The sequence below is a fragment of the Cupressus sempervirens genome, chromosome 3 (genome assembly GCF_028749045.1).
Source record: "Cupressus sempervirens isolate cs-2001-9-10 chromosome 3, ASM2874904v1, whole genome shotgun sequence".
Lineage (NCBI taxonomy): Eukaryota > Viridiplantae > Streptophyta > Pinopsida > Cupressales > Cupressaceae > Cupressus > Cupressus sempervirens.
In genome coordinates, this window is record NC_143120.1 from 1,121,439,625 (window position 1) to 1,121,464,220 (window position 24,596).

Consider the following 24,596-nt stretch of genomic DNA (forward strand, 5'->3'; position numbering starts at 1 on the left):
ACAAAGTCTCTTTGTGAAGGAACCGAAGAATTAAGTTTGGGATTACAAAGCTTTTGTAAAAATGGACTATGTCATTAGTGTTCAAGGCATTAGAATAGTGTAGGAGCATCGAGGTTCATAAGTGGCCCTGTACTGCCCAAAAATGTTTCTCAGCGTTATTTGGGTTTTATAATACTAGATTTTTGACGGTTTTGTTTTAGATTATGTTTTCCAGTTCCATTTTATTCAAGAACTTCACCGAGTAGAGGAGCCAAAAGATATCTCAGGTATACCTACTTCAAATCTAGTAGAAATTGGAAAACTATTAGACGAACTCATGGGTAACTTAAGATTTTAAAACCAAGAACCAAATTGGTGTTCGAGGAGTTCAAGAAACCTTCAGCAGCTCTGATTTTTATTTTCATCCTTTGAGAGTATATTCTCTTGCTTTTATTCTCTTTTCTTTTCTTTTTAAAAAAGGTGCATGTTTTGTTTACTGAATTCGTTGCTTATGGCTTCCATAATTTAAGAGAGACTAAAATGAGTAAGAATTCTAGGGCCATGTGGCTGTGTTATGAAAGTAAAAGATCACAAGAAGATAAACTATGAAATAAAAACTACCAACAACATGATGTTAAGATCTCTTAGATTTTTTATGTACGGATTATTCCAGCTCATGAAGATTGTGTTCCCGTACACTGAGCTGCTATTCATGAAAGATGGATTACAGTTATTGACCTGATAAAGAGCATAATTTATTGTCCAAAAGCTATAAGTGATACGAAAAGTTCTTACTCCAAAAGCTATAACTAATAAGAAAACCTCTTGAATGTATGTGTGCGGAATTTTGAATCCATGTTTAACCAACCATAAGCGACCTCAGCTGATGGAAGCGTTTAAGTCTTACGCGTCACTAACAAATAAGAATGGGATGTCATATATACTGCGTTTCATTATGGTAGAAAGAGCACTCATAAACACTGTTTTACAAGGTAAAAAGTTGTTTTTAAAGTTTTGTCCTAGAAACTTAAAAATATATTATTAAAACACACTTAGGTAGTTATTAATAAGATAAGTGATTTATCCATAATCAATTGTCTTTCGAGCCCAAGCGGAGTAATCCTCTCTCTTTCAGGCTAGCAACCGATTCCTGAATGGCCTTCTCTATAGGAGTGAACAAAAGTCCCAAGTCGATAAGTTTTTTAGCTGCATCTTTACATCTCAATAATCCTGGTTGAGTTTCTTCTGTGAACCTGCAATGCAAATGTTGAAAAATATATAATTATGCCTACTTAATTATTTATTTCAATACCACGCATTTACTACTTTACCTTTGTCATAAATAATGTGAAAAGGTACTTCAATAAAATGATGGGGTCAATTTTCCACAGCTCATGAATTAGAATTATTCGAGTTAAAATTACGTGTGCTTATTTGATTGGCATTTAAAATCACATCCAGTGATTCATGATGGAAGAAGAATAAAAATGAATTGCAAAAGGAACCTTATAAGGGAGGGAGAGCACAAATTAGAAAAAGGAGAACAAACTAGAATAAAAATTTAATAATCACCATTCTTAAGATAAATAAAAAAACTAAAATGGAACAACATATTTAAATGAACAAAATCTGGAAAAGTAATGTGAAAAATTGTTATAATTATTAATACAAATGTATGTCTATGTTTGTTTAAAGTCATTTATAAAATTAAACATTACAGCTTAGTTAATAGATTAAATAATGAGATTGTTTATATTTTGAATCTCCTCTTAATTTAAACATTGTTACCCAAACATTTTACAGATAGTTTAATTATGTTAATTAATTAGAAAGAGAGAGATTAATCTTTAAAAAAAAATCAAACTTTCTCTCTCCCCGTACTTTTCTCTCTCCACGTACTAAAACTTTTAGAGAAAAGTACAGGGTTTGAGTTGGAGTTTGATTCCCCTTTTCACAACCCTCTCTCTTCACGTACTTTTCTCTCTCTACATACTCAAACCTCTTAGAGAGAAGTATATGGTTTGAGTTTGGGTTTGGGTTTTCTCTCTCTCTTCCAACTTTGCTCTCTCCACGTACTAGCCATACTCTCTCTCCCCGTACTCAAACTATTTGCCCTAATCTTAACCTGGAGGTTTCAAGAACCCAACCCGAACTCTTATTTTCAAGAGAATAGAATGTCATTCATAGTGCAGGAGAAGAAAATGGTTAATGAGTGCATTCATAACACATGCAGGCTGCATCATTTTGACAGGATTGCTGAAATCAACGAGCTACCGTAATTAATGTTTTCAAGACATTCATGAAGCAAAGTTGTTGATAATACCATTATCACAACATATTTGACTGAACTGGAAAGCCAAATGAATTCTTTTGTTGCACGATCCTGTTGTTGGAATTCCTGTGACAGAGATGATCAACAGATTGCACTCAAGGAAGGATAGAATGCCAATGAAGAAGTTGAGGGTATACCAGTGATGTATAAAATAGAAAATCTGGAACAGTAATGGCAGATTGGACACAAGGATATCTCCTTAGGCTACGTTGCATATCAACCTGCCACCTTGATTGATATATTCGCAACCTTTAAATTTCCTCACAAATAAACAGGTTTCAAATACACCAAAAAGCCAAAGCGTGGACTATTTTTGAAAATCAGAGGAAACACATCCAAAGCCTTATTCCAGCCCACAAAGATACTACACGGTGTTAAGAAATTGACAATTCTTTCTTCTGATGAGTTCAGTATTTCAATCGTGTGAAGGTTTGAATATTAACTCGGCGAGAATGACAAAGCACGTGAATTGTTTGACAGAATGCCAAACCTGAATATGTCCATAATCATCTGGTGTAAACTTTTAAGTATCCACCATAAAACTAGGTCTCCCTTCATATGTGATGTCTGTGCCATGGTAAGCACATTTGTAGAGCCCAGATCAAGCATGGTGACAAGACAAAGAGTATCAATGGAAAGACCTGGTTGATGGTCTTGGGTTTAGATGAAATGCGGAAATGGAAAATGGCTAAGGCTCTAACCCATGTCATCTTTGGTTCCTATAATGGTTTTCTACATAATAGAAAGGATAAATGGATCATCTGAGCCGAATGTTTGATCCCATGTGAGTAGAACCGTTTGAAATGCCAACTGGTCATGATTTATTCATGGGATATCTGACAATTGTGCGACATAATGCTTCTACACTTTATGAAGGAAATTCATTCCCCCAAATGAGTGGACAATGAAGACGCAATCCAACATAAGGGAATCATATGTGAACCGCTATCAATGGTACCAACCCAACATGTGTAATAAGTTATGAGAGTGGTAATCAAAAGTGATAAAGAATTCCTCAAGCAATACCGTTGACATCACAGAGAAAGAACTAAAGTAATTGAAAGAATGCTTCAATAAGATGTGGCCTGGGCCATGATAAAAGCTTTCGAACATCACAATAGAATATTCATACAATTTTGTATCAATTATGGCAGTTGTAGCTCGTATAGTGGCAACTGACAGTACAGTATTGCAACCAATGCCATGACATAGATGGACAACAATATTTGATGTGACCAAAATGGGTGGAGTGGCAGAGGATGCTAACACCATCGTGGCTATTGGCAGACATTGTTCTATGGCTAGTCGTGAAATCATCTATGGTACTGTGCATTATTGGATAGAATTATTTCAAGGAAATGAGGACTTGTAATATACAAATATCAATTCAAAATTACCTTGTCTAATCTATTCGGAAGAATGTCTCATAAGGTTAATTATGAGCTATGAGTATGATTCTAGACTCCTGTGTTCCTCCAGTCATTCAAGGTTTAATGAGGAGATCAATTTAATGGCTCCAATGACATGCAGTTTAAGGTTAAAGTGAAAGAGTGCATATGAATCACCGTCGAACTACAGAACAAATATTCAGTCATCTATTGCAATTGAAAGTGTCATAGTTGACATGTAATCAAAATATAGAAGCATATGGGAGAGCACACACGCAGTCAATATGCATAGCATAGACATGAACTTTAGTATCGATAGAGGTACCATCTTTCCTACCCAAGTCATAGTGGAAGCACTCAAATGATGTTTAGGGAGCCGTTGGAGGACCTTTATAAAGAACTACATTTGAAAAAGCTCAAGAAAGTAATTATGATCAGTGTTTGATCAAATTCTACCACGCAGCAAGTACTTAAATGAGCTCATCCAAGGAATCATCCAATATGATTAATGTCATAGAAGACTACCTCAGTAAAATCAACATTGTGGTCTCTTCTCTGAAGTAGAATTTTAATTACCTTACAGTGAAAAGTGACCTATGTCACTTATTGTAACTGCAGTTAGGATCTAGAGTTTTAGTGATACAAGTTAGAGTTAGAGTTAGTTACTTCAAATGCATGCCAAATTCAAAACTCTAACTTTTGAGGTAGTTACGAACCCGAAAAGTTGGTTAATCTAGGATTGGCTATAAATTCCTAAATCTCAATGTAATAAGGGACTTTTTGGACTTGGATACAGGGAACACTTATGCTCTGATCACAAAGCAATTTTTGGAAAGTGTGTACACTTGTTGTTTTTGTGTAATCAGTTACTTCTTTCTTTCTTGGTGCAAGAAATAAAAGGAAGTATATTTGGCGTTCTCTCTCCAAGGAATCTGAATTGTTAAAGTGTTGATTCATCTATGATTACTTTCATAGTATGATGTGAGTATTTGTGGATGGTTGAATAAGCATTGTGTTGGTGAAAGTTCTCATGCGTAGTCCTTGATAGCTCTCATTAATAGTTTACATCATTTTTATGAAAACGTTGAAGGCGTGTGGTGCATTCGCTATCAATGGTTTTCTTTTTTATTTCCTAAGTTCTTCTCATCTTTATTGAAAAATCACATATTTTTATCTTACGAGGGAGCTGCCCCTCTAAACGCAGAGGAAGGCCAGATATCAAAGGCCTATCCAACTGTTGTGAATGGTTTGCCACACATTCCATTGGGCAAATTCTACTATGACAAATCTGTTTACCACCAAACATCAAAGAAAGCATTGATGAATTCAAACACGTCCCCGTCCCCTAAAACATCCCCGATCCGGAAACTCCGTAGAGCATAAGATTACAACAAAGTAGAGTTGGCATGCGCTTCCATCAGTAGTTGTCAAACTGAACGTAGTGGAGTAGAAAGAGCATGCAGTAGGATTGTACTTCTTCAGCACTGCAGCCAATATGTGATTCACAATTCATCTAGTCCAAAAAGTGACCTGTGTTGTATTTACACTGATTTCTAATTTGGAAAGTTTTCGGTAGGTCTTACAGTTCAGTTGCAATAGAAAATTGTGAAAATTTTGTAGACATTGGAACTTCGTACATTTTCTTTACTTTTTTGTTTTTAGCTCTCAATAGAATCTATTTCTAAATTTCAAAGAATGAAAATATCAAGATGCTAATGAAAATAAGTGGATTGGCTACTCTGTACAAGTTCTCATAATTATTGCATAAAAGAAGCAACAGGTAAATTGTGCATACAGAACCTGAATAGTTTTTGGGGTTTCAAGTTTAATTTGTACTTGTGCTAAGCTATCCATTCCACCGAAGACGAAGGAGGAAAAAATGGCACCTTAATATAGTCAGTAATTTGAATAACATATCTATACACAAGGAAGCTTTTATTCCTATATAACTGTGAACAAGAGGACTAGCAAATAATAGACATGCTAGATATTTCACATGACATTAGCATATTTGCTAAACGGTCCCATTAGATTGTAAGAAAATGATGTCAAGGAGAGAAAAGAAACCTTGGTGATTTACAATTTCCAACTAGAGTACATATGGATGCTCACAAACTTAGCAAGAATGACAATCCCCATGGTCAAGCATTCAATAAATAAGATGAATATGGGATATTTCCTCATCACATCACAGGCTTATACAGGTGTTCTTGAAATCCTATATGGTCACTGAGGCTGAATTGACAGAAATTTTGTGACCAGCATATTTGTGTTCTCTGCAGTAAGTGGTTGATTTAAAATTAAATTGAACTCAGAATCACTTGGTTCACACAGGTATTGAGAAGACTAGATTATTTATTAACAAGATTGACACTTTCTTATCAGAATTATGTATCTTAAGTGATATAATTACTTGTGTCCACTAATGGAAAAAGGTTAGTAATACCTGTAGACAGGATATTCAGGACAGATCTTCGTTACCACCTCTGCAAAATCACTATAATGAATTATGCCATTGGTGCAAAGATGACGACCGGATGCTGATGGTGTTTCATATAACAAAACATGTGCCTTTGCCACATCTTCCACATGAACACATCCTAACCAGTAATTTGACTGAGTATCTTGTGAGCCTGCACAAAAGAAAAATGTTAAGTTCAATACCCATCTATGGTGTATGTCAATGCCAAACTATCAAGCAATCAATAGCTACATTCCATAGACACTTGCTACTAGTTTATAGGGAAGATACATCTCCACTCGATATTGGGAAGTTAAAAATTTTAGAAATATCTTTTCTTTGATTGTAAAAGCTACTTTTGAGTTGGTTTTAAAGAGAATTTTGACCCACTAAACAGCAGGTCAGGTGTTGCGTTTTCTCACTTACACATGTTCTCCTTGTGATCACAATACTCATTTGATCTAAATATCTTTTAATCAAGAATAGTTTATGATGCAATTTTCAAAATACAATAATAATAAAAGGTGTAGTTGGAATAAAGTAACTATTATGTTAGTACTTGTTAAAGCTAGTCGGGTTTGGGTAGTTAGGTGGTGAGGACATGCATCAGTTGGTTTCCAACTAACCGACCCTTCTATAAATATTTGGAACATTGGTATTGTACTCATGTTGTTTTTTGGTATTAATAAAGAAATCATTTCCTTGCCTACTGGTACTGTGGTATAAATGGTATGTGCTAGGTTTACTTCTTATGTATCGATTGAACCATTTTGTGTGATTAGCATATCTCTGTATTTGTGAAACTTGAGTGATATTCCCACTCTAAAAGGGCTTCCATTTGATAGTTGGAAAAAGAACCTGTCAAACAGATTCAGTCATAGATGATAGGTCCTCAATACAGCATCCCAACATGCACATGGCATGTCCTATATTCAGGTCTTAGCTAGTGCAGAGAAAATAGAATGCTACTAGAGGCAAGCTAAGAAACCCAAGCACCAATGTAGCTCAAGAGAGGGGTATTAAGAGAGAAGGGAAAGGGAGGCAGAAGCCTCAAAAAGGGTAGTGGAGAAATAAGTTACACCTGAACTGTAATAAGGAGGCTGTCAAAAAGATCCAGTCACAAACAAGTTTGTTAGCTCAAAGGTTGAACAACCCTACATGCACATGGGAGAGGCTAGGTCAAGTCTTAGCCGACCCATGGAAAATAGTACTTGCATTGTGAGATGTCTTCGGTAAAAAGGCTGACTTCAACCAACATTTCTTCCTCCAAAAGAAATAAACATCAAAATAGTACTAGGGTAAAAGGATCTTAGATTATGGAATGGAACTGTAGTGACATAAATTGTAAGCACTTACAATTTCGGTCCTTAGTTAGACCCTATCTTGGTGTCCAAGGGCCTCCATGCCCGTTATGCTTGATCACAACTCGATTTTGCACACATTTTCGGAATACTTGTATCAAAATTGACCCCCAATTAAAATTTAAGTCTTTTTAACCTCATAAAGGGAAAACTTGAGACATATGGGGTGGCCCAATCTGTCCCATACTTGGGAAAATTTGAATTGGAGCTCGATCTTTTAATTTTGGGAGGAATTTCAAATTTTGGTAGGCCCCCCTTCAACTTTTGAGCCCTGAAATGGCTAATAGAGGTACAAATACAAAGCTAACTCCCTCAATTCGGGGAACAATAAATTAAGGAAATCAATCCTCAAGCAAGCATCCATGCAATTCAAGTATTGGAGTAATGTCTAGATCCTAGCACGTGTGAAGGCATTCACGTTCTTCCCATCCTAGATCCAAGGTCAAGACTACATCAAGACAATTTTCATACATCTTCATGAGCGATTCAACACTCATGGAGGTATAACATCTTGTCAAGCCTCTGCTACTAAGAACACACTTTTTCCTCTATGCAGTTTCAGTTCAATTTCAAGATTAATTCATATACAAGGGTGTGACTGAGGCAAACCCCTTTCTCCCAATATCTTCCCTGTTTTCTGTGTGCAGGTGATGGGTGACAGAGTTTCAAATCTAGTTACAAAAAGGTATAACAGTCTACTTCTAATCCCTGGCATTTTCATCTCCATTTGGCAGAGCAGGGGTGACTATTGCAAGAAAGGGTGACTCTACTTTTCCCCCTACGCTCCAGCTTGTCCTGACACATAGATCCAGCTGGAACTTTGTGTGCAGGTTAGTGGCTTCATCTATTTCTCAGATTTGGTTCCAAAATTTGCATATTAGTTTGTTATCTATCTGGATCAACAAATTTGTCATCATTGTATCCTATTTCCCTCATTCTTTCATTCCCAAATACATCAATCAATCCATTTTTTAGTGGAGAAAACCCTACGACCATTCAGCACATGAGTTTTCTGAAGTCTAGTAGGTACCTTCTCCTTCTTAATGTAATGCAAAAGAAAGGGATTGAATTTGGGGTGTGAAGTTCCTAGTTCAATATATATCCTAGAGAACATCCTCATCGCATTAATATTCCTATCTCCCTTTTTCACCTTACATTTTGGTGTATCCGAGATCATTATATTTCCATTCTGATTTGATCTCTACACCTAATTCGTATGCATTGCATCTATATTGTCAAGTTTAATGAATTTACATATCTTATGTTGTATGAACTTGATAAATAGTCGCATTGTCTTTATCTCTACATTTCGGATCTGATTTTACATGTTTATAATTTACTTCATGGAATATTTAAATGATCAATTGCTTGCTAGTTTGCATTATTTAGACCATAGTTTGCAAACTCTACAAGTACTCTAAGAGTTGCTGACTACTCTCAATTATTTTTGCTAGCTGAATAATCTCAAGTATAACTCTTGCATCCTTATAGATGTTAAAAAATGTAGGTAAAATGGTTGATGCGGGTAAAATAATAGTTAAGATGCATTTTTCACATGATGTTAGTGCTATAGAACTATGCATTTTCTCTATCGAGATGTCAATTTCTAATTTAATACATTCTGTAATTGAATTCTGCAAAACATATGTTTCTTTTAAAAAAATCAATTTTTAGCTTTTAGCACTTTCTAAGTTGCCAAGTTGAAAATTTTAGGCTTGTATAGTACTCTAAGTCTGAGTTTGCAAACTATGATTTAGACATCTCTTTCTTTCATTGCTTTGTATGACTATCATAACCTTGGGCCCTGCATATAGAATTTGTTTGCCCTGTAGGGTAACAAATTAATGTTTAAAAAGTATATAGTAACAAAAAGAAACATAATACAACACAAAGTATCAGAGAACTCACAAATCTTTCTTCATTAGCATCAGTTAGTGTTTACAATTATCTATACCAAATGTACTCATAATGCAAACACAATTATTGCTCCACAATAATGATTTCTCTCGAACTTAAGTACATGCCATATATAAGTGGCAAAAGGGTGTGACTACCAACCATTGTGACCACCCCAAACTGCCTACCCCTTTGACTAACAAACAATTACTAAATTCATGATTACTCAAAAACATCATCTCCTGCCAAAAGAAATTTGTCCCCTAACGACACACAACTAAATGGGACAACGAAAATCTACCCCAACTATACAAAAGAAAACAACTTAAGAAGTAGAAGGGGGCCAAGGAAGCGTCCCTAGGGAATGTGTTGTAGATGGTGTAGAGGACACAATTCGTGCTCTCAACTCATGCCCCTACTTCGTCCTAAGGACAACCTCTCTTAGCATGCATTTGTAGCTCTTGTGCATCCTTCCCCATGTAGGCATCTTCCTGAATCCCCTTACTCTTATTGTCAATCTCCTCAAGAGATGCCTTGAGCCGACTCTCCAAAGTGGCTATCTGCTCGTAGTGTTGCTTTTCCAAAGTAGCTGTAATAACCCTGCTTGGTTATGGCTTCAAATAACATCAACTTTCTTTCACAATTCAATAGTTTGGTTTTTCGACAAACATTTGGCATGTAACTCTTAGACCACCTTAATTTATATTTCAACCTTGTGAATTTTATCAATGAATTTCGCAATATAATAATAACATCCTACTTTCAAATGCTAGCCAATACTATGCCCAAAAAGATAGAATTACAATAGTGGAGCAAATACCAAACTATTGCTATGCTGCAACTATAATATTGAATTATCAATTAGCTGTAAATTCCACAACATACATAGCTAATACACGACATAACAGCATTTATTGATTATATTCAATAATGAACCTGAGGGTGATAATCGCAACCTCCCAAATATTGCCAATCAAGCAGCCAGCACTCAGAATTCAGAATTACAAATGTCCCAGGTTGCAGTAAATTCCAACGCCTCCAAACTCCTCAAATTCTAGGCCCCCATTGCAAAGATAGCAGACTGTAAGCACCAAACCGAAAATCGCATCATGTAATAAAGCCCAACTGTTTGTTGTATCATAATCGCAGGTGGTGGCAGATGAGAGGGACGTCCAGAATGTGTGTTAGTTGCAGCTCCAAGGTCTGCTATCTCTAGCTACAGCACACCCCAATCCTCCATGTCAAAGCTGGAACAGAAAAACGGCATCCAAGTGTTATCAGCAAGCAAAGGGATTGACGTCAGATGTCAATCAGAATTCGCAGGTGGCATACACGATTTGCTGGGTGGAAAACCAATGCCTTACTAGCCACAGCCAATGCCCAAACCAAATTCGTGAATGATATTCGCTGTCCAGCTGAATTCAGTGCCACACGTGAATCCAAGGTTACAAACGCAGCCAGCAATATTCATAAACAATGGCACCTTAAATGCTAAGTGTCGTACTTCAATCTAAGCTAATACCCTGCAACAATTGTCTCCTTAACCACAGTTATCACAGCTAGAGATTATCTAACAAATATTAGATCCACTATACTTCAGCAATGGAATTAAAACACTTCTCAAATACAGTGATGAACAATAGAGAAGTTAGGCAATCTTAGCTATATCTCAGCAGCTAAATTACAGGTGTGATTCACAGAATTTTCAACCCTCATACATTAGCAAGGGCATACAGTTAAGAACCCAAGAAAAGCCACAAAGGCACAAAATCAAATATATAATCAAACGTGCTTTTTCCTGATGAAAGACCTCTCATTTATAAGCTTTTTGTTGGCAAAAGTTTTCATAAAATTCCACTTCAGAAAATGTGGAAGTTTCCCAAAAGAACTCAACACTAGAAACTTTCCAACTTGCTTTTTAGAAATATCTCTTTAAGCCATTATTATAATAATATAAAAAGTATTATAACAATGCAGCTCAATGAATAAATAAATAAGAGCTCATGTAATTATTAACTTGATCAACTGCAGGTGACGACCAACTGCCAAGCCATCCACTGCACTGCTAAAAATAGCAACTACTCATAATAGACTTACTAAAAATAGTAAACAATCAACTGAGACCCCCAAAACACCTTGTCAGCTCACGAGGGATGCTATGATGAGCTAACTCAATCAACTACACAAACTGGCCAAAAACGGGGACATTATAGTAGCCATCACAACCCTGTGCTATGCCTCTAGATCTTCCATCTGATTTTGTCGTTGTGCTAGCAAGTCTCATCTCCGGTCCAACTTTGTTTCTACCTCAATCGAGTGGCCAATTCCTCCTAAGCTATTAAATGGTCGCTCGCTTAGACTTAATCACTACTCTAAAGTGCTCAACCCACGAAAGCTCATTGTACATATGTTTAAAGATTTGATCTACCTGTCAAAGGAACCCATGAACCTGACTTGAACCGTTGAACATAGGTACTCTCCATTCCGCCAACATACCTAGTGCCTCTGGAGTAGGCCATCCTTTGAGCACCATATGTTACTCAAACTCTCGTGTGCATCTTCCTATTACAAACTCCAACAAATATGTCACAAATTCATCCACCTTCCCAAGGGCCTCTACCTCTACTAAGGCTGGAACCTTTCGTGCTCCAACCTTTGCAATGCTTTGTACACTCAACTCTATCTCCCATAGGAAAACCTTTATGGCACTTGCCTCATCCTAAGAGGGAGGTGCCAATCACTGCAACAGTTGTGGTTGTGAGACCCTATTCTCTAATGCCTCGCCCTGCAACATGGCCTCCTCCCAAGGCACATCCTCCACACCTCCTACACCTACAGCTTGCATCTTAGGAATATCTATCTCTAAGGGTTACTCACCTCCTTCATTGAGATCCACAATCTCTAAAAGCTCTTGCCTATGTGGCACAAAAATGGGAGGCCCAATAGGTGCCATGGGTGTAATCTCAAACTATGTAAGCCATGAGTCCAGTATAGTTTCCTTGGGGCCCTTGGACCCTATTGTATTCCCCTCATAGCTCCGCCAATCCATCCCTGACCGCCATTCGCACTGACTGGGCTACCCACTCAATCGCCTCATAGGGCCTGTCCACTAACACCGCAGCCTCAACTCTCTCGACTGATGGTCGTAGTCCAACGTATTATGCTCCTACTAGTATTGGCTTCGGTTCTGATTTTAGAGCTAGTACGACCATACCCATATTAATTGGGCACCTCAACTCTCCAAATGTGCGTACCAAAATTATTGTTGTGGTAACAAATAATGGAGGCGGCATCAATGAAGCTACTTCTGAAAGAAGTGATCAAGTAAACAAAACTTGCATAGGAGCACCACTCAAGGATGTGGGTGTGACCTTGCCTGCAGCTATTGGAGAATATAAAATCTCTCCCTCAAACACCTGGCTCTTTTTGTTAACCAACTAGTGGCTACCTCCACTCACTCCAGACATCTCACTAGAATCCTCCCTGCCACTGTCCACATCCTCCTACAACTTAGACTATAATACCACCTGACACTTTCGTTTGAATCATGTCAGCACACCACCTATGTCAAAATGTCGCCAATATAGAATAGATGGTTCACCAGGAGCCATGCTACCTTGCGGCTTCACCTTCAACTCGTTGCATGGTATCTATATATGGGTGGTGTCTAAGAACCCAATGGCATAGTGGGGCATGAGGAATGTCTTATTTTGAAGCATCATAAAATCATACATCTTCTCAGCCAACAAGGATGCCTAGTTGTAAATGATACCATTCTTGATGATCTTCATCAAGATAATCTGTGAGCACAAAGTCAACACTCTACTAGAACTCGTAGGCGTACTCTCGCCACATCCATGAAACAATGCCACTTGCCAAGTTCAATGAAGGATTTCTTAATTTCGCGGTTCTTAGAGGTGTTGGTTATGGGATCCATAACTCTCTAGAAATCATTTTGATCAGCTTCTTTTTCTCCTTTGTGGTCATGATTTTTCCCTTTAGATAAATCTTCCACTGTTTCCTTCTTGGAACATCAAAAACCCTCAATGAAGGATTTCTTAATTTCGTGGTTCTTAGAGGTGTTGGTTATGGGATCCATAACTCTCTGGAAATCATTTTGATCAGCTTCTTTTTCTCCTTTGTGGTCATCATTTTTTCCTTTAGATCAATCTTTCACTCTTTCCTTCTTGGAACATCAAAAGCCCTCGTGAAATCCACTGTTGAAAAATAATCTTAAGGTTGTGCCCAACGTAGCTCTTGCAACTATGTCTGTCAAAGGTATCCACCATCATTTGAAGGACACCCTCACAATCCCTAATGCAAAAGACTAGCATCTACATTTCCAATGCACCTCTGCACACTTCATATGCAACTTCACAATGTCATTCTCAAGTATCTCTTGCCACCAATTCCTACACTTTGACCCATTTAAGCCTTCAAATACAACATTTTTTTTCTTAATATTATCCTTCTGGACTTGGGCTTACATCTGTACATTTAACCTCACCTCTTCCTTCTTTCCTAATTTCATATGTGTTCTTCCTACAACTTTTACACCTGATTACAGTACTCTTGCATCCTTGTTCATATCGAAAGAACTACTCAATGGTGATGTTGATTGCAACTATGTTTTCCAATTCTTCTTTGTTCCTAAATACATGAAACCATTTTTTTCGTTTTATGCAAGCAATTGGAAATAAAATAAATTATTCCAATGGTTATATGTGAATCGCCTCCTTGTGGGTTTGGTACGATTGCCTTCACTAGATGGGTAATGCAACCCTTGCAAAAGAAATTCTCTATAGTCATTGTTCACTAGTTATACTTGCATGGTTGAGCTGAATTACTCTATTCTTTCATTGTGTGCAATAAATTAGGGCCACTCTTCATTCACACAGTTTTAAAAAATTGTTTATAGGATACCAGCGTGGCGTATGGTTTGTTGCAATTCTCTTTTTCCTCCACTAGGATCTCTTCCTAGATCCAACAGCTTTGTGATTACAATTCACGGTCTGGTGTTTTGTCCTTTGAATATATTGTTGGGTTTTCCAATGCCTCCAGCAATCAGTTTTATTAATATTGCTTCTGGCATCTATTCGATGACCTTGGGTATGGACAAAGCCTTCATATGTGTTTACTTTGCACTTGATCTTTTGGTATCACCGTAGGCTTGTTGAGTTTTCCCCATTGTAGGCTCTATGTTTTCCTCTTCTATGGTCATGCGGTAAGGCAACTTGCTTTAGTCTCCTCCTGATGGCAGGATCCTTCACTATAGGCTCTACTTTCTTACACTTCATCCACCATATGTTTGCTTTCCTTGGCCTTTGTCATAGGCTTGTTCTTCCCCTACATTATCGTCTTCTGTTCCTTATTGTAGTCATTTGAATACACTATGTGCTTGCATTTTGATGCATTTCATTCCTACTTCACTATATGATGCACAAACTCACCATTTTAAACATGTTGTAGGGACATGATATATTCCACCATAGGGAGTCTTCTGTTGGTCGGTCATTGTCCTTGTCTGCATCCCCTACTTTGATGATTTTATATGTTTGAAGTGTCAATTCCATCACACAATATTATATTTGCATGTTTCACCCCACCGTATGGTTTGGTCTTCTCTATGGGAGTTCTTTTGCAGTCCGTACAGTGATCTGTTTTCATATGGTGCCATTGTTCAACAAGCTACTCATATAGTGACCCGCTGCACAGTGGTGAGTTTTTATTTTATTTTTTAAAATTATTATATATTTTATCCTTTACACAACATTCTCTGCTAGACCAAGTATTCCCTCCTCTCGTCTCTGTCATTCACGAGGCTTCAACTTCAACCCATTCACCTTTTGGAACCTCTTGCCCATCCAATGTTCGCAACTTGATTGCTCCATTCTCTGTCGCTTATGCACTTTGTAGGGACCCAAGCATCTAACTTTAAATTTTATAAGTTTTATTTCGTTCCAACCATTAGACTTCAATACAATTTGTCCCAAAGTGAACTCCATTCGCCTCAAATACTTATCATGCCACACTTTTCTCCAATGTGACATCATCCAACTTATTTAGAATGTATAGTCTTTCTCTTAGGCTTTCCATGTCCCCTAATCTATTCTCAATGACTATCTTAAGGCTCGACACCATGTATTCAACAGGTACAATAGCTTCTTGGCCATACATCAGCAGAAATGGTTTCTTCCCTGTGGTTAATTTGTAGGTTGTACAGTAAGTGTACAATACCGAAGGTAGCTTCTCCTCTCTATCCTCCTATTCTAGCCTACATGACTTACAGATTACTAACATCAAAATCTTGTTCATCGCTTCCGCTTGCCCATTTGGTCTTGGGTAGTAGGACTAGACAAGGAATAAAAATTTTAAGCTTTGTGGTCAACAATCTTATAACATGGTTCCCAAAATGGCTCCCTCAATCACTTGCCAACTGTATTGGGATGTTAGACTATGTAATGATTAGTTCATAAATTAGTTTTATCATATTGAGTGTTGAATTGTCAAGTAGGGCCCACTCTACTACCTATTTGGTGAGATATTTTGTTGCCACTACAATATATCTACATACACTCAATTGACCTTCAGTGGTCCAATGAAATCTAGTCCCCATCATTCAAATTATTCCTGTGCATGTGAAGGGTTCAAAGGCATGACGTCCCTCTTTAAAGGTTTCCTAGTGTTTGGCAAGTATCATAACCTACGATCTATTCCTTGGTGTCACATCCCCTTTTCCCGAGGCTTAACCAACAACTAGCATATCATCAAAATACATGTCATATGAAAGAGATTAACGGTTACATGTTCATATGAAAGAGATTGACGATTATAATCAGTTTAACTGAAATATCATATCTAACAATTGAAGGCATAGTTAAATTGAGGATTTTAAGTTTGCAATACCCTAAATTCCGAAACCGAAATCTGCCTAGGGCATCATCTGCAAAACCCAAGTCAGTCCACATATACCACTTAAGGCACAAACAAATATACCACTGTATCGTAATAACCAATACCATTTAGGGAAACAAAACCATTGTAACATTCCCTTTTTACCATTACTAATTATGACAATTAAATGTAAATATAAGATATGTTTATATTCATATTCACGTGAATGAAGCACAGTTACAACAATCATCAAGTAAGCATATCTCATGCATGCAGTTACATTTCATGTTCAATTGAAAAATCAACTGATTTAATTAATTTCTAAGCATTAAAGGGAATAACTGATTAAACAATATTAACCATCTATCATATCTTCAACTTGAAATTTCAAATTCATAAAACTTGAATATCTATTACCAGAAGATATTTGAATGCAGATTATATATTTGTCATGTGCAAGCCTTGGCATCTAGTGGAGAGGAGAAGCATTGTCAAGGGCTTAACCTCCCAACTGTGGACCCTTAAATATCCCCACACAATCTCATCTGAGAAAGGCCCTCCCTGCCCAGGAATAGACATGGGACACCCTGTCCAGTCATTGAGCATTTTAATACTAAAGTATCAACCCATTGCTTGATTGGACTACAAGATCTAAACATTGGACTACCATGAGTTGACTCAATTTAAACTCTTTTTATTACTGGCTTATTTGTTACTGATTGTTCTTTCTCTTATCATACAGGGATGTACTCGTGGTTTAATGAATATCAAAACACACCCTTCTTCTCGACCATGCTGGTCTCCCCAGATGAATGTCTAGGGTGATTTTCCTTAACATTATATATTCACAGCCATGCATGTTGTCCAACCTGGGTCTGTGGCTTCACCAAAAGACTCATAATATTTGACTTTCATAAGAGTACTGAAACATTTATTCACAGCCAATGCATTATGCCTGACTTGGGCATATGGCTTAGTAAAGATTCAAATTGATTTGAAAATTATTTACTGGTTCTTGATAGTGCTGACCCTTATCTCAGAGACATGGAAAATGCCTCTGCATCAGCTTGCACTAAAATGAATTCTTCTCAAAACAAAGTTCTGATATGAAATCATTATTCTGATATAAAATCAATATTTTATTTTATAACATGCTCTGTGATACTTAACCTTGTGTTCAGCCACCACGGGGAAAATAAAATACTTCTTTTGCTTAAATTTTGAAAGAATATTAAAATGCATGACTAGGTTAATGTCACCGCCTCTAGGTGAATGTGGTTGTTGTGCAAAATAGGCCCCCTACACTTGTAGACAATGGACTCCCAATAATAGAGCTTCACTCTTGGCTCACAACACTTAAAGAAAAATCAAACCTGCAATGAATCTGTCATTGGTTATGTGGCAATTAGCACAAAGTAAACTAGGAAATGGTGGTTGCAGTCAGTGTCTTTGGTATAATGCTAGCCGCATTCATGATTTTATAATGTGATCATATAATAGGTAACAATTAAAGGTAACCATAGAGCTATACAGCGGTGGAAGCATATATCACAAAGTTGTATGGTGGTGGAAGCTTATATCACAAAGCTATCATGACCGAGAATGGTTGCAATAACAGAGCTTCAATGCTTGGTAAGGACTAATATGTTATTGAGGGTGTCCTAGGTAATGAACTCGCTGCCTATATGATTTCTTTGACCCCATGCTCAGTTATTGCAAGGAAAAGAAAGGGTGGCGGAGAGTTACAAAGGAAACAAAGAGGCATCAGCTTGAGTGGTAAACATATAATATTTAATTTGGCCACCACAGTGACATAAGGTCCAATGAGACAGTTAACAAGGTGACCGCTCATGAAAAAAATTAAGGCCACAGCCAAGGTGGAAAAAAATAATAATAGCTTTACCCACTTGATGTTTTGATATAAGGACATCGTCGTACTTACCTATACTCATAGGTGTACATACACATGCATATATGTGTCAATCCTAAACATAAGTATCTTATGTATACATTCAAAATAGGTGTATACATCTTAATTGACTTACGCATATATACATATATATGCATGTGCATGTATAAATATATATAGGTACCATGGTGTCATTATATTAAAACATGCTTTGCACAACAGAAGGTTCTCGATTTATTAAGGTAACTAATTTGCTAATGCTTAGTGATTCTCCTTTATTATTTAATGTTTAAGATAATTTGTTAGCCTATAGTTATCCAATGTACACTCTTGCTTGCCTAGCCATTTACCCTTAGCAATGGTGGTTCAAGACTCGTACCTATTTGCCTAATGATAGGTAGTGCCCCTGTGCCCATGATGCAGGAGCATCCTGGGTTTCTTGCAAATCCTACACTCTTTGTTCATTTTTCCCTGTTGGTGCCGAGTGATCTTTTGGGTGCCGAGTTCCTGTTGGTGCCGAGTGATCCTTTGGGTGCCAAGTGATTTCCTTTGGGTGCCGAGTTTGTAGTTGCTATCGAGTGATTCCTTTGGATGCCGAGCTCATGTGGATGCCGAGTTGTCTGTGTCTGGTTCCAATTTGGGCCGACTCTACTTGCATTTAATTCTATTAGGTAGCTAATATTTGTAAAGAACCGACTTATAGCCTTTCTATGTTCTAGAATCTTTTGTAAGCCGTTTTGGCAAGTATAAATAGAGTGTTTAAGCTTAGAATTAGGGCAGATCAGCTAGTGGAGGAATCCCTAGAGAAAAGGGAGGAAGATGCGAACTTTGAGGATCGAATTTGAATGGTAATTCTGATTGTTATTGGCCATAACCCAAAAGGCCTTACAGTTGGGCATGTATGAAAATGTTTTGATGAATCAATAAAAGTATTTCTCTTCTTGAGGTTGGTAATGACAAAGTGACAGCAGAAATTGTAGAATTGATTGATGAGTACAATGATATTGTTGCTGATGATATTCCTTATGGTTTACCTCCAGTAAGAAGTATAAGTCATTGTATGGATCTGATTCCTGGAGCTAGTTTGCCAAACAAAGCATCATATAGCTTGACACGTACAGAGAATGAAGAACTTAACAGACAAGTGCATGAGTTGTTGCAAAAAGGTTTGATCAGAGAATGCTTTAGTCCATATGCTGTACTTGTTGTATTAGCACCTAAAAAGAATGGAGAATGGAGAATGTGTATTGATTCCAAAGCCATTAACAAGATAACAGTGAAATATAGGTTTCCTATGTCGAGGATGGATGACATAATGGATTGTTTGAGTAGAGCAAAGTTTTTTACCAAGATTGATTTGAAGAGTGGCTATCATCAAATCAGAATCAGAGAAGGTGATGAATGGAAGATTGCTTTCAAAACAAAAGATGGTTTGTATGAATGGTTGGTTATGCCTTTTGGTTTGACTAATGCACCTAATACTTTCATGAGGTTGATGAATGAAGTTCTGAAAAGATTCTTGGGTAAGTTTGTGATTGTTTATTTGGATGATATTCTGATATTCAGTAAGACTAAGGAAGAACATCTTGAGCATATTAGACAAGTATTGCAGAGGTCGAAAGAGTAAAAGTTGCTGATTAATCCAAAAAAGTGTTCTTTCATGCAAGAGGAAATTGTGTATTTAGGATTTGTGATTTCAGCTGATGGTTTGAAGATGGATCCTGAAAAGGTTAAAGCAATTTTGGAATGGCCTACACCTGAGAATGTGGGTGAGGTAAGATCATTTCATGGTTTGGCTAGTTTATATAGAAAGTTTATAAAAACTTTTAGTTCTGTTTGTAATGCTATGACTGAGACAATGAGGGGAGATAAAAAGGACTTCAAGTGGACGCATGGAGCTGATAAGAGTTTTGAGACTTTGAAACAAAAGGTTGTTGAATTACCTATATTGGCTTTAGCTAATTTCAACAAAGTATTTCAAGTTGAATATGATGCAAGTGGTAATGCAATAGGAGTTGTATTAAGTCAAGAAGGTAAGCCTGTTGCTTTCTTTAGTGAAAAGTTGAATGATGCTAAAAAGAAATATTGTGTATGATCAAGAATTTTATGCTATTGTTCAAGCTTTGAAGAAGTGGTGACATTTTTTGATTCCTAAGGAGTTTGTGTTGTATACTAATCATAAAGCTTTACAATACTTGGAAAGTCAACATAAATTGAATCAGAGACATATGAAGTGGGTTGAGTACTTGTAGAATTTCACATTTGTTATTAAGCATAAGAGTGGAGTTACTAATAGAGTTGTTGATGCATTCAATAGAAGATGTTCTTTGTTGACTAAAATGAAAGTTAAAGTTCTTGGTTTTGATGAAATGAAAGAGTTGTATGATGCTGATCCTAATTTTTCTAAGACGTAGAGAGAGTGTAGAACACCAAATCTAACAGATTACATAAGTATGATGAGTACTTCATTCAAGAAGGTATGTTGTTCAAAGGTATTCAGTTGTGTATTCTTAGAAGTTCTATGAGGTCGAATCTAATTAAGGAAAAGCATGGTGGTGGATTAGCTGGACATTTTGGAATTGATAAGACATTGAGTTTGTTAAAAGAGAAGTATTATTGGCCACAAATGTATGAGGATGTTCAGAAATTTGTAAAGAGTTGTGGAGTTTGTCAAGTTGCAAAAAGGGTGAGTCAAAATACTGGTTTGTATACACCTATTACTATTCTTAAGAAACCTTGGACTGACATTAGTATGGATTTTATTCTTGGATTGCCAAAGATAGTGAAAGGGTATGATTCCATATTTGTTGTAGTGGACAAATTTTCTAAGATGGCTCATTTCATACCATGTAAGAAGACATCAGAAGCTGAGCATGTTGCTGAACTTTTCTTTAAAGAGATTGTGAGATTGCATGGATTACTAAGAAGTATTATTTTTGACAAAGATAATAAGTTTGTTGGTTATTTTTGGAAGACTTTGTGGAAGAAGATGGGTACTGAGATGAAGTTTAGTTCTACATTCCATCCACAGACGATGGACAAACAGAGGTTGTGAATAGAAGCGTGGGTAATTTGCTAAGATGTTTAGTTGGGAATAAGCCAAGTAATTGGGAGATGGTATTGGCACAAGCTAAATTTGCATATAACAATTCTGTGAATAGGAGTACAGGGAAGACACCTTTTGAGATTGTTACTAGAATGCATCCTAGAGGTATATTAGATTTGAGAGATGTTGCTGGTGAAGAAAAGAAAAGCATTGCAGGAGAAGAATTTGCTGATTTTATGGAGTCTTTGCATAAGGAAGTAAAGTTGAGGTTGGAACAAAGTAATCAGAAGTATAAGGAGAATGTTGATCAGTCTAGAAGACAGCATGATTTTCAAGTTGGTGATGAGGTGATGATTCATCTGAAGAAAGGAAGATTCCCAATTGGAACATACAGTACGCTGAAAATGAAGAAATTTGGACCTTGTAAGATTTTGAAAAAATTTGACAATGGTAATCCGTATGAAGTTGAGTTACCTGATAACATGGATATATCTCCTATATTCAATATTTCTAATTTGTATAAGTATCATGAGTCAGAGGATGAAGTTGTTGTATCAGATGATTATCCTAAGAAGCAGATTGAAGAAGTTGAACAGATATTGGATCAGAGAATTAGTAAGAGTACAAGAGGGAAAGATTACTATGAGTATTTGGTGAAATGGAAAAATAGGCCAATTGAAGATGCTACATGGATTTCTCAATCTGAGTTGGATTCAGGTTAGGTTGTGATGCTTGCATGATTCAAGAGAATCATTTTCTCTAGCGCCGATTGTTTGATGCAAGAGCATCCTGGGTTTCTTGCAAATCTTGCACTCTTTGTTCATTTTTGCCTGTTGGTGCCGAGTTCCTATTGGTGCCGAGTGATCCTTTGGGTGTCGAGTTCCTGTTGGTGTCGAGTGATCCTTTGCATGCCGAGTGATTTTCTTTGGGTGCCGAGTTTGTAGTTGCTGTCGAGTTATTCCTTTGGATGCCAAGTGCCAGTTTTCATTTGTCGAGTTGTATGTGTTTGGTTCCAGTTTAGGCCGACTCTACTTGCATTTAATTTCTGTTAGGTAGCTAATATTTGTAAAGAGCCAACTTATGGCCTTTCTATGTTCTAGAATCTTCTGTAAGCCATTTTGGCAAGTATAAATAGAGTTGCTAGGCTTAGAATTAGGGAAGATCAGCTAGTAGAGGAGAATCCTTAGAGAAAAGGGAGGGAGATGCGAACTTTGAGGATCGAATTTGAATGGTAATTCTAATTGTTATTAGCTGTAACCCAGAAGGCCTTACAGCTAGGCATGTATGAAGATGTTTTGATGAATCAATAAAAGTATTTCTCTCTTCTTCCTTCTTTGGTTGTTGTTCCTTGTGTTTTCTTCCGTTGTGTTAACTCTTGCAGAGTGGTTTGGATAGTTGGGTGAGCCTTTGGCCCTAGTTATTCATCCCTTGCCTGCATCAGCCCAATTCCTTTATGGCAATGCCTCCCCCCCCCCCCTTCGACATGCTCCTACAAGGAAAGAAATTCCCCACGATAATATCACATTCCTCAATATCATCACAATTACTATAAAAAGTTATTATTCATAAACCATCATAATGGTTAACCACCATTTCACTTCCCATGAATTTATGATGAATAACTAACTTTCCAAGGTTTCAAGATAACAATATCAAAACATCATAACGATTAACTAACATGTCATCTTCATATGAAATTATAGCAATTAACCCTCTTACCATTTCACATGATCATAACTAATTTTACCTATCAACTAATTTCATATGAAACCTCATCGGCTATATGAACATTTTTAAATTGAGCCAAAAATTGAGATGTAACACTTAATGTCGTTGTATAGTGTAGGCCACCGCAAACTTGCTAGAAATACCTTTCGTGAGGTTGTGTCAGGTCCCATGTGTTGCTGGTCCTTCATATGCTTCCCTAAAAACACTTAGTACTTCTTCCTCCATAACACATCTTCGCAACACCTATTTGGGTCCCATTTTATACAACACTCCATTTGTCAATTAGAAAATTCAACTCCTGAGGACAAGCTTCCTCCTCTCACCTAGAGGCATATCCCTCAGAAATTGTGATGTGGACAGTTACTCATACTTGTGTATCATTACTAAATAGTTAAAAATGATTTTAAATCATTTATAGACAATTCAACACGATTTTTGACAAGTTTTATTGAATCTAGTAGTTGGAGCTTATTTGAGTTTGTCTACACAAAGAAGAGAAACAAATTTACTCAAGAATGCCTCAATGACCTTGTTTATGTGTAATATAATCTTAAGTTGTGCATAAAAAAGGCACAAGATGTAGTAATTGGTCCCGTTGATTTGGACAATGTAGATCCTTATTCTAATTGGATGGCACAAGAGTAGGGTCCATTGTTTTCAGAGGATGAAATCATTGATTTAGAGAGGCAAGCCATGGAGGAGGGAGTGGACCAGATTCCACATTGGATGACATTAAGGAGGATGATGAGGAGTCAAATGACGATTAGACAAGGAGTCAATACGAGTGCTAGAAGCAGGAGATACATCTAGGATGGAGAACGAGTCAATAAGGATACCACGCAAGGAGGCACAATCACATTCAATGTAGGATTCCTCTTCTAGGACTAGACCCTCTCTCTTTTATTCTAGTAGAGCTAGGAAGAGGAAGATGTGATTGTAATGATGTATTTACTTCTAGTTTGAGAAAAACTATATACTGTTTTGCTTCCTACCATTAGCATTCCGCATGAGAATGTGATTTTGTGCCCACCTTGCATTTATATATATCTGAACTATGCTTGTTTCTTTTTTGTTCTCATTAACTAACTCATTGGATGCATCTTCTCATTGAATTTTGCAAACAAAAAAAAAATCATTAAATTTAAGCGATTTTTTAGGTTTTCGAGTTTTCCCTCAAGTTTTTTTCTAAATTGACCAAATTTCTCTAGAGTTTTTTTTGCAGGGCTTGGCAATTTTTTGCCAATTGAGAGTATTCCACCTATGTTTTGTACCATCCTAATGGACACCCTTGTAAATGGAGGGTCAAGCGTCAACATACCACCTAAAAAAACATGGGAGAAATTGGGGCAGCCTACACTCCTACCACCAACTTTTCACCTGTGGATGCTAAATTGACATCAAATCAATTGGGACATTAATGGCACAAAGGGTGACGATTGACACTCAATCATTTGTCTTGGACTTCATGGTAATCCCCTTGAAGAAGAAAGGCTACTATGTGATCCTTGGGAGAGGGTGCTTGGTTACAACGAAAGTGAACCATAATTGGAAAAGAAACACCTTATCAATGGAAAAGCGTAGGAGGAAGTTTGCAATTGATCT

General features: G+C 37.0%; 1 protein-coding gene across 1 annotated transcript in view; it reads right to left on the reverse strand.

Annotated features, from left to right (window-relative positions):
* Positions 1-893: 893 nt before the first annotated feature.
* The window catches only part of LOC149570743 (NAD(P)-binding Rossmann-fold superfamily protein), a 47,737-nt gene continuing 24,034 nt past the window's right edge, over positions 894-24,596 (reverse strand). Inside the window, exons 4-5 of the mRNA XM_089823262.1 lie at positions 6,146-6,332; positions 894-1,232 (exon numbers count right to left, since the gene is read on the reverse strand). Coding sequence (XP_089679388.1) covers positions 1,070-1,232; positions 6,146-6,332 — 350 coding nt within the window. The 3' untranslated portion in view covers positions 894-1,069. The remainder of the gene's footprint in view (positions 1,233-6,145; positions 6,333-24,596) is intronic.